Below are 11,935 nucleotides of genomic sequence, written 5' to 3'. Positions count from 1 at the left end.
CACAATTTGAGTGACTTGAGAACAGTCCTTGGTTAAAACACCCATTCTGTTAAAATTATATAAGGTTTCCCCATGTATTGCATTTCCTTCAGGCAAGTTTACTGTCACCCCATCTGCTACCTCACAGACACAGTCTAGGGACAAAGGGCCTCCCTGTGGCACCCTTGATAAGATAAGGTCGGAGTTCCCTTTGTGTATGTAACTTTGAAACCAAATGATCAGAATCCTTAATATGACCAAAAATGTATCACGTTCAATGATAAGATTTCCATAATAGAAGTGTATTCTCACTCTTAACTGATGTTTGTGTCCACAAAGGGCATTTTTAGTTTCAGTAGATCTATTAGATTTACTAAGGTCGCTAACTTTTTACAGGAGGTTTGGCTGAACGAGTGCATATCTAAATGAAACAGAGCTCCTTGTCAGCAGTAATGAAAGTGAATATGAAGAAAGTGGTTTGATATGAAGTCACCTTCTCCTCCTTCTGGTTTAGTGAGTCAGGAGATGAGGTCACCAATGAAAACATTTGACTTCCCCTACGCCACTATTACTGTCATTTTCTTGACCTGTTTGAAATAACACAACTCTTTAAACAGCACAAAAAGATCACTTGTTAGCTGTTGGCTATTCCGCTCCATAATCAGCATTTTCATGCTTTTCTGTTTTCTAGTTTCACTTTTGCCAAGATTCAGTGTGTGTGTGTGTGTGTGTGTGTGTGTGTGTGTTACTGTCAGTTGCAAATCCAATGGGGTATTAGAATCTTCCAGATAATCTCTCCCATGGAAACCCTTCAGTCATTCTCTGACAAGCTGTTTTCTGACCACCACACCCAATTTGTTTTCATATAAATATTTTATTAGTATCAGTAACATGTCGGAAGGATTATTTCCCATCCATTCTTTATTTGGGTAACATATCAGAAAAAGAACTGATAAGCAATAGAAATAGAAAACGAGACGTTATAAAAATAAGAGGATATACGTGCATGTGTGTGAGTGCTTTTCTGAGGAAGAGTAAATCTTGGAGTACAAAAACTAATCCCAGTCACTGTTTCTAGAAAGGATTTTGCCCCAGTTTATAATCCGAGTCACTGAGCGGTTTATACTCTGGAGAAGGTGCAGGATACAGGCAATATGCCCTTCAACATCCTAGAACCAGAATATCAGTTCACTTTGTCATCGTCTCATCATTTCTCGTCTCCATCAAAAAAAAAATTGGAGTTCACTTGTGGAAGTTTGATGCTTTGCTCTTTTTTTGGAAAATGGTGAGTCAGTAATCCTCCATCAAAACTCCAAAAGGTCGTGGGCAAAATATGCTCCGTTAGACCTTTTCACTGTTACTTTGACGGCAGGTGTTAAAGGAGTCACAGGCAGAAGGTGCTTGTCCTTGCTTTCCATTACATCATCATCCTCAAGGTGTCCTCCACTCCTACATCTGTCTGCTGCTCTTCACCTGATGCCTGTTGCAAGAAAGGAACATGAACATAGCTTATTTTATTAGCATAAAGCATTAGCTTTATCTTCTACTGAATAACAACACACACACACACACACACACACACACACACACACACACACACACACACACACACACACACACACAGGACTGTTTTCTGCACCACTGCTGGACATTTAAATTGCATTTTTTTTTCCTTTTTGGCTTATCATGAAATAGAAAGTAATTGCATTTACACAATGAGCTACCAAGGTCTGAAATGGACAAAGCATTACATATATATATTGCTTTAAGTTCAGCTGATGTAAGCGCGACCTGCAGGAAGTCAGCAAGTTCAACAGAAGTCACACAGTTAATGATGATAGGATGGTTAAACTCCAAGAACCTTTGTGCACTACAACAATGTTTTTTTTAACCTTGTTTACGTCAAGTAGGAAAGATTTGAATAATATAGAATGGGGGTCTTTGAAACATATGTCTGTGTGTGTGCACACATGTATGTGTGTGTGTGTGAGTGGATGGGTTAGTGTGTGTGAAGGGAAATGCTGCCCTGAGGGAGAATTAACTCAGGCAGGAAAAACACTGTAAATGCCTCAGATGTTATCAGTTCTGTTGGTGTCAGTCGACACATTCAGAGAGGAGCCGTAACATGTGAAGTGAGCCAACCTAAACCCCCACGCCCACGCCCAAACACATGCACGCACACAAAGATACGCAGCTATATGCTCACCATTGTCTGTGTCTGAGTTTGGGCTGATATGGCGTTTGTTGGTGCACATGCACTCTAAGTGATCCTCCACCCTCACCTGCACCTCCCTCAGCTTTGGCCGCCTTCGCACGTACTCCACCTTCGCCACCTGAGGGGAGAGAAAGTGAGACAGAGAGAAAACTTTATTGAGGAGTGAATTAAAGCATGTTTGTTAATACTCTTTAGCATAGCCAAGCCCGGCTAACTAGCTCACTGCATGAATTCGTACAGTCAATCCTATTGCCAGCTTTGAAAAATAAAAGAAATACAGAAATTACATAAGTTCTGTGTAGCTATATTGAGTGGTAGTTGTGTGCCTTTACCCAAAGTTCCAAGTTAGCATCAAAAATGCTAACTTGCACCTTGCACCAGATGCACCTTGCTAGCCAAACCAGCTGTCTAGTGCTAGTGCTAGGTAATAACTTAATCAAATTTATAAGCTGAGTAGATTAAGTTTTTAAAGAATAGGAAACACAATGAACTGGCTACTGGAGAACATATCTGACATCAAAGTGTAGTCTCAGGTTTTTTGTTTTTTTTGTAAATTAGCATAGCTGTTGCCATCCAGTGGATTTTTAAGATCACATTTATAAGGTTTTTGTTTAAAAGTAGTCTGCCAGAAATATTCAATAGAAAACATGACAAAGAGAGTGAGTCCTGAGTGATTTGCTTACGCTACAATTCAGTGCAGGAAGGGAGGGGGTGAGTAGCTAAAATGTGCTGTTAGCATGTTAGCAGAGCGATGCTACTGTGAACCAAGGAGCTATTGTCTTGATGTGAGCTTCTACTCAGGGTTTTTTCTTCCAGTTCAGAGCAGAAATGTTTTTGTTAAGAAACTGGCTGTTGTTTTTTTCCCCCACAATTTTAATTATAAGCTAGATATATTTCTACTAATGAAATTAGTTTGCTAACAGCAACAGGGATGAGTCAGTGAGTCAATTGGCCTTGTGAATCACACAGGTGTGTGTGATCTCGTTTGGAAGAATGAATGGAACACTGATAGGAGGTTTGATTTCACTTACACTAAGTGAGGCATATGTTGTTTTGTGTCACACTTGACATCAACACTAGAGCCCCGAGCCTAGCTACTCACATAGCAATGGGTCTTTCTAGTTCATGAACAAATACACACCTACATACTTTTATCTTACATAAACAATAAAAGAACCACAGAAGCACAGTACATGCGTAATGCTAACATCCTTGTTAGCAAGCCAAGTCTGCACTTTGCCAGGTCAAATTGCACAACCATCTCTGCTTCAAGTCTTAACAGACTGTGAAATAGCAGAGCTAAGACTTCGAAAAAACAAAAACCCACAAGGAGGTTCAGCTGAGGTGAGCAGCTGTGCAACTAAACAGCACACATGACATTGACTAGACCTTGACAATATGCTAGAAGGGGTGAGCCATCACTTCAAATAGTCGAGGTCTGCTATAATTGTTATATATATGAGTAGTTAGATTAGATTAGATCAACTATTAAATGAATAGTTCTTTCCTGCAGACTTACACTACAGTTGCTGCTGTAGTTCTAGTAAGAAAAATCTATGTTTTTTGTAGGTAACTTGGCAGTTGTTATGCATCCATTCAGTCTACTGATGTAGTTCTTCCAAACCTGTGAACGTTAGCTAGGTGACAAAGCAGAGGCTTCAAGTGGAAACTTTACATGGCAGTGAGTGATCTCACAATGATGATATCCATCTTTTATATACAGTCTATTCTCAAAAAACAAGTAAACATCATTTCAGGACAGCAGCTTTAAAAAGGGCATTACAGATAGACTTCCAGCCTGCTGTAGTCTTCATATATATATATCAGTACTGAGGCTCTTTCTTTGTTTTCTCACATATGGACACACCCCCTAAACCTTCACCTTGCCATCTTCCCTTTAGCTTTAAGTGAGTGCAGTTGCAGTCGTGACCGTTTACCCTCTAAGCACTGAATCTCGGCACATGTGAGTGACTTTATTTTTGATTTCCTCTGTGAGCAGACAAAGGATGAGCCCTTTCATCTCAGATTGGGTTTCAGCGGGCCAAAGCACAGAGTATCAAACTGCCCTCCCCTCCTGTTTTATTCACGTTTTCCCTCTTGACCTCTGGCAGCACACTCTTACACGTCTTTCCCTCTCACCCCAGATTATCAGTCAAACATCAACCAATCAACCTGCGAAATTAATGTTTCATGTTCATATTATCAAAGTAACTATTAGCATCAACATCATCAGCACAGTTTAAAAGTACAATAAATGCACTTCCTGTGTGCCAAACACACACACAGACACACACTCCTTGGGTCAGCTCCCACTTGGACTCTTGTGACTGTGAACCAGTTGGGGTTTACTGAGTCTTATTTCCAGCTCTGGATGAGATCAAAGGGAAGCTATTATGTTCATGTGCTACCTCACTGCAAGATTTTCAGTCACTGGCACACACACGAACGCACGCACACACACACACACACACACACACACACACACACACACACACACACACACACACACACAATGGTTAAGCTGGGGAGAGTAATTGTTTTTGGCAGGTGTAGAGTGTATACCTCCAGTAAGTGGCTGCATATTTACACATTCTGTGCCATTATTCGTTTTCTACACTTTCCGGGTCAGTGCCAGTAAAAGACAAGAAACAGAAGCCTTTTGCTAAATGTTTACACAGAATATATCCCTTAAACTAATCTGAACCACTTCTATTGTCACAGGATATCCCTGCGGATGAAAACTCTTGTCTCTGGCTACTGTATGTGTCAGACACCAAACAACAGTCTTAGTCCTCTGTGACTTTGTCCTCTTCCTCATAATGAAAGTTGAAGGTGGCATATAAGAAGATACAGCATTCACTGAGACAGACAAGTGCACTAGAGAAATGTAATAATAGGTTTTTGAAATTCATGACATCCTTGTGAAAGAAATGAAATAAAAATTGTGCCAAAGTGCATGAAAAACAAACTTCGTGCGAGCATCAAAGCTCTTGGCCACAATTTTGCACTTCATATGCAGTTAGTCTCTATTAAGGGACTCTAATTTAAACAAAGAAAAACAACAGATAAATTGGAGATTACTTAGACATGATAAAAAGACTGTTTCTACTAAATACAACAAAGCCTTTTCTGGATGCTTTTTCCTAACTTTAACTCCTCAGTTTCACATCTTATTGGAAGTCTCTCAGTTGCCTGGCTTCAATAGGAAATGGTTTATGACAAACTTGGAAATACAAAATTTGTGGTATTTGGTAATGGCTCTTCCACTCCGGGTGTACCCGGCTCCAGCCTGGCCTGGCTCCAGCTCCATAAACATATCTACAGTTCAGAAAATGTTAAATAACACTATGGTTACACACAGTTTTGGTTTATGGCAATTACATTCATTTTCTTTGATTCCTAAGAAAAAGTTTAAAGTGATGGCAATGAGCAAAGATTAAAATGAAATTGATTTATTAATGAATTAATGATGGATATCAAAAATTGAAGCAGTGCAAGTGTGCACGTACAGTGTTGATATAAAGTCTTATTCTTTCCTTTGACCGAATTATGTCTTTGACAGCACAAAGTTATTACTTATATTTGTTTTATATGTGAATGTATGCATGTGTTTTCATTACCTAACAGGTCTCTTTTGGAAGGAACGTTTGAGGCAGAAAGAAACAATTACAAAGCTAACCCTACATGCCAGGGTCTGGCTGTGCTCATCAGTGCAGTGTAGTGTCGACCTGTGCTACCTGGTAACCCCCAAGACTCCCTATATGCAAATCTTTACCTCTTCCAAATGTGGTGTGACAACAAAGCTTCTTTTGAACACAAAAGAGTCTGAAACAGACACACAGGTGGTCACATGTATAGAGAGAAGCAACAGAAAGCTACCTTAACAGTGCGGTAGTGTTTGCGAGCCGCCTGGCACCTCATGTTGCTGGTGTTGCAGCAGCCGGTGCAGCGTTTCACCTCGACACAGGGAGGCCAGATGATGAAGTTGGCTGATGTGGAATCCACCTGACTTCTGGGAATTTCATAAATTGCTGTCCGAACTTTGCACACTGCTGGCAAGGCCTCTTCTACCACTGCAGGTGAACAAACATGGCTGATCAAACCTGCATCAATGGTTCACTTTTTATACAAATACTAATATTTCCTATTAACGTTATACAATATAGAATTTTTGGAAACTACAAAAGAATAGTTAGATAACCAGTGGACCTGAGGCTCAAGCTGACTACATGTGTGTGTGTGTTTCTCACCAGTGCTCCTCCTGTGTCTGGTATGTGTGTGTGCTCTCTTTAGGTCGGGGAAGCTGTGAGAGAAGTCCTTGTGGTAGCTGTGTTTGGTCTCTTCGATCACCTCGTTCTCTGAACAGAGACAAAATAACACAAGCATACTGAGACAATACACACTCTAAATGTTAACAACAAAGATCCTTGTGTCAAAAACACAGACACATACTAACGCACTAATGTGGATAACATGCATGCATAAAGTTCATTTTCTGAGAAGCACAAATGTTCTCTTGGGTGACATTGGATATTTTTTATTTTGCTCATTTCCAGCTCCATATTTCCATCCTGCTGGACACTGCTGGACTAACGTTGCATGATTCAGAATTAAAAATAATACCTATTTATTGTAATCTTGGGCCATGATGCATCACTTCAGTTGATCCTGGTTCTTTGGACATCAGAAGTTGTCCCTTAAGTTTCATGAAATCTTACGCGCCACATTGTTGGCCGAGCCAAAATAGAAAATATTTGTAATTTATCCTCATGGGACCATAAATCTCCTTATCAAGATAACTTGACAGCTGACTGACCAAAATAAAAAATGGTGGCATATTTACATGCTACAGCAAGCTGCTCATTACAGATGTCTTTATCAATTGTCTCCTGATCAGAGAAGCAGTTTAACCAGGTTATTCTAACTGAGTTATGATGTCAGTGAGCTACTGAGTTCTCTGCATGTACACGAGCCCCAAATGAAACAGTTTCAGTGCCTATTCCAGGTACATTTGAATGTAATTCACACACACAGACACACAGCAAAGATTTTGTTACGTTGGAAATGACATCACATTGCAAGCAAACTTGAACTTTCTGAGTAGCTTCTTTGTGAATTTTGAGAATTATTTGCTGTTATGTGATTTTATTGCACTTTTTTTTGCTTCTATTACTGGTTAGATGTACAGTGGAGAAAGCAATTATTTGATTCCCTGCTGAATTTGTATGTTTGCTCACTTACAAAGAAATTTGATAGTAGACAGAATATCAACTAAAAATCCAGAAAAATAATTACATTAAACTTATAAACTGAGGCGTTGATGAAAGATGTAACCAGAATTTGATTGGATGAACAGAAATGCTTTGTATGAGCCAACGAACACCATCCCCACAGTCAAGCACGAAGGTGGAAACGTTATGTTTTGGGCAGCGCATTGAGAGGCCAAAAGACAGGAAAAATCTTGGACTACAACCTTCTTCCATCAGCCAGAACACTGAAGATGGTTCATCGATGGGTCTTCTGGCATGACAATGACCCAAAATATACCACAGAGGCAAGAAAGGAGTGGATAAAGAAGAAACACATTAATGTGTGGAATGGCCTAGCCCACAGGTGTCGAACTCCAGGCCTCAAGGGCCGGTGTCCTACAGGTTTTAGATGTGTCCTCGATCCAACACAGCTGATTTAAAAGGCTAAATGACCTCCTCAACATGTCTCGAAGTTCTCCAGAGGCCTGGCAAAGAGCTAATCATTTGATTCAGGTGTGTTGACCCAGGGTGATATCTAAAACCTGCAGGACACCGGCTCTCGAGGCCTGGAGTTCAACACCCCTGGGCCCTAGCCAGTCTCCAGACCTCAGACCAATAGGAAATCTGTGGAGGAAGCTGAAACCTTGAGTTACCAAGCACCAGCCATTAATGTTTTCATGAAGAAGAGGGACCCAGAGTTATTCCTACAAACATAGAAACATCTTCTATCTACATTTAATCTTGGAAACTCTGCCACTCATTGTCACTTGGTCATAAATTGTATTTGTCAGTTCAGTTTGGTTTGGTGGTATTAATGTGTGGTAGTGAGCTTAGTTTAATCTTTTATTTATTTATTTTTCTGTGCAAGGTTTTTGCAGGTTGTGACAATACTACACCTGAGATTAGACAAACATCCAGTTTACGGAAAGTTTCCTAAAGTGGATAATATTCTTTAGGTAATAACTGATGATTTATGGCATAAAGATTTATATTAGCCAATCTTGCCCTCAAGGCTTAGTTTTAAATCTTAGCTTTGTGTGTGTGTGTGTGTCTTCTAGAGATGTGTCCACAGTTTTCGCAGATTCTTCAAGCCATTCAGTCATTCCAAACCACAGGATACCCACAGACATGTTTAAAGCCAATAAATTCTGAGCAAAGATTGTGTGTGCAGTGTGGATTTGTGTAGATTTGTGTGTCTGTGTGGGTGGAAAAAGGGAGCAAGGTTCCAGGAAATCAGAGTAAATGATGTCTAGGCAGGACTCTTTTAATTTGATCCTGAATACCAAGCCTGATGCTTCTTTTTGTCACCGTGTAGATGTCTGCGTGCGCTCCTCATTCTTGAGGCCATATGTGCATGCAAACAGTCACACACACACACACGCCTGCCTACATACACAATGTGCTTCTAAAACACAACAAAGTCCACCTTCGACATTTCCCTCTCTGTCTCTCTCTCTCTCTCTTTCTGAGCCTGTGTGTCTCCTTCTCTCACCCTGACATGCAGGAATTTGAGCATGAATTATACATAGCAACACAGCAGCCTTCCAGCGAGCCCTCCTCTCAAACCAATAATGGGCAGCATGACAACAGCATAATGAAGTGAGCCACTTGACCCCCACAGAGCCGGGGAGCCGTCACCCTCGACATTTGCATCTCAATGATGCCAGGATTAATGGTGGCACCACTCAGCACTGCAGACATAAAATTTTTTTTAAAAAGTTCACGAAGCAAAAAAAATAAAAATATTTGGCTGAAATGTGGATGAATGGATGCAATAAAGTGTGTTTTATGCCACAGTTATTTCCTCCTGTCTCACCTCACTGATTCAATCTGCTCAGATTTATTACCTGCATAATAAACACAGACATCAGTGTTTATTGAAGGCAAACGCCGGTGCTTTTTTTTTTCTTCAAAAGTTGGAGACTGTTTATGATTGAACTGCACACAAAGCCTTCTTTTTTGTGATCTCAGCTACACAGTCAGCTGCTAGCAGAGCAGAAAGGATACAGATGATTTTTTTAAGAAAAACAAAAGTTGCTGCTGGTCTTTCTGAGAAACATCCAGTGATGAGATGAGAAGACAAAGAATCTTGAACCAGATGCAACTAATTCCTCAAGTCAGAGTCTTTCAAGGCACTGACAGGGAGGGAAGCAGCCGTGACTATCACATCTAAGCTCCCTGTGCCTGATGTTTATCTGTTACTCAGTCAAGTTAAGGCCTGCTTGGATCTTTGTATGACTAAAGGTACATCATTTTTCAATGACATGCTAAAATAAGACAAACATGTGCAAGGCTCCTAATTTCAGAAGTAGATTAAAGATAGATTAAAAAAAAAATCATAAGTGTTGATCTGGTGCAAAGAAATATGAGTTTCTACAGTAACTTCATGTGACTTTTCAAATTTCATTAAAAAAAAATTGTAGCCTACTATTTAGCTTTATGCTACAGAGGTTTGGCCCCAAGTTATGTCTGCTCCCACTTGGTGCATGAAACCCTGACACTGATCACAAGCACAAACGTGATGTAGCCTTGTGCAGTGCTCTTAGAGTTAAAAATTACTTCCCTGAGGAGATTAAAATTGCATACTTGGCATTATGTTTCACATCGCTTTAAAAAACACGTCTGATCTTATCTGCACCATGTTTATTTATTTCTTCGTATATTTTATTAAAAATCTGTCACAGGCATCACATGAACAGATTTTTCTATGAATAACCTCATTTTTCTGTAAGGATCATTAATCCAGCTTGTGGCTGTGGGAGACTTGTATTATAATGAAGTGCTTTACCTACGGAGTCTATCTCTAGCAGCCGCTGGAGGTCGCTGATGCTGCGGATCTCGCTGCGAGAGAGCCGCTCCAGAAGCTCCTGAGGGAGAGGAGACTCCTGTGGGAATAAAGTGGGTGGGTTTATTGGGGGGTGGGAACACAATACTGCCATAGTTGGTGCGTAAATCACGATCACGCAAACGTTACTTATCTGCAGCTGGCTTTCAAGCTGACTCGGTGGCGGGTTTTCAAAAAGTATCAACCAGGTAACTGTGCGTAAGATTAATGTTCGTGCGTAATTACGCAAATAAACTAGATTTCATCTGTTGTATTCAGTACGTTAACCTTCAGGACTGAGTCTCTGTGAGTTTTATTACTTGTTTACAAGCTAAATAGCTGCGAGTAAAAATCTCACAACGCGCAGCAGAAAAGATTAAACACAGAGTGTTTTGATTCAGCTCACCTGAGCAACGGTGCGTAACACGCAGAGGTAGCCGGCAAGGATGTGGTAGACTGCGGCTCTCATTTCCTCTCAGATCCACTGCATAGGCACCGAAATAGGTCGAAAATCCACCGAAGGAGCCGGGCTGTCGCTCCCTGCTCTCATCATCCCTCGGGAGGACAGAATACCTCCTCAGTTTTAATGAAAGAGCTGTGAAATCCCGAATGAAATTAAAAGGATGGAAGCAAACCTCTGCTTGTTCTGCACGCGGTGTAAGTCACTGCCAAAGAGATTTAAGGGATTATTTTTTAAGTGACCGCGAAAAATGAGAGTCCAAGTTTTAAAAAGATAAAACAAAATAAAAAAGTACAAATCTTAGGATCCCACCGATATTCGTCCACAGGTCCGAAGTTTGAAGCAAATCACACAATCAGACTTGACATCAAGTGTATGTCCAGTTGCTTTTCATTTTGGTCTAGACAGAACAGGTGCCGATGGAAGCATTAGGCATTTTTTTGCATTCCCATATCCAGGAATATCCATCATTTTGTCCTCAGTATGAGCCTTTCAAAAATCACCCATTTGTGCCCTCTGCAGCGTTTGAGCGTGTTGGCACTTCAGGTTGGTAAATTTTCAAAACTCACAAACCGAGGGCAAGTCTGTCTGGAAAACGCAAAAGAACCAAAAGCCTTTATCTCCGCTCTGAGGAGTTTGATGGCAGCTCCCAGCGGTCCTGTGATCTCCGGGGTGAATGAAGCTGGGATGCTTTCAGTCACAGGATATAGCTGTGCGCGCCCGCGCGACTGCGACCGCGCTTTGCATAAAAGGCTACCGAGCACTGCAGCAGCAGCAGCAGCAATAAACTACATCACGGAACAGCCTCAGTCTGAGCTGCTTAAGTTGATCACGCTTGTATTGGACACTTTGCTAAAAAGAACTCGGGAACTATTGTTACAATACCTGACCTTTAGTTTGAATTTGATGATTTGTGATCATCACATATTCAAACCAATGCATTAGAAGTTTCCTCAAGATAAAGTTAAAGGTCCTGTTTGGACTATTTTATACTGACATACCAGAATAGTAAGGACTGATAATGATAAACTGATATATGATAAAATTATCCACATTACTAAGAACTGAGCAGCCCATTGATCAATAGCTGTTTTCATGGAGATTAATTCCTAGACTACCTAAAGGAATACCAAGTGGACCCCCCCCCCCGCCCCCACACACACACACACACACACGCACACACACACACAAAACACACATGCACAGGT

The 11,935-nt window shown here is 40.7% G+C and overlaps 1 protein-coding gene across 1 annotated transcript; it reads right to left on the bottom strand.

Moving 5' to 3' along the window:
- Window positions 1-842: 842 nt before the first annotated feature.
- Window positions 843-11,385, bottom strand: pdgfaa (platelet-derived growth factor alpha polypeptide a). Its single transcript, XM_006804370.3, has 6 exons — window positions 10,674-11,385; window positions 10,232-10,328; window positions 6,445-6,552; window positions 6,074-6,267; window positions 2,186-2,312; window positions 843-1,459 (listed from the first exon to the last, which is right to left on the bottom strand). Exons 1-6 carry the CDS (start codon window positions 10,734-10,736, stop codon window positions 1,449-1,451), a joined length of 600 nt encoding a protein of 199 aa, XP_006804433.1. The 5' UTR covers window positions 10,737-11,385; the 3' UTR covers window positions 843-1,448.
- Between the last annotated feature and the right edge of the window lie 550 nt (window positions 11,386-11,935).

Source organism: Neolamprologus brichardi, chromosome 6 (genome assembly GCF_056152115.1).
Source record: "Neolamprologus brichardi isolate AB-2024 chromosome 6, ASM5615211v1, whole genome shotgun sequence".
In the NCBI taxonomy this organism is placed as follows: Eukaryota; Metazoa; Chordata; class Actinopteri; order Cichliformes; family Cichlidae; genus Neolamprologus; species Neolamprologus brichardi.
Note: the sequence above shows the minus strand (reverse complement) of the source record. Positions and strands in the feature narration are given on the sequence as shown.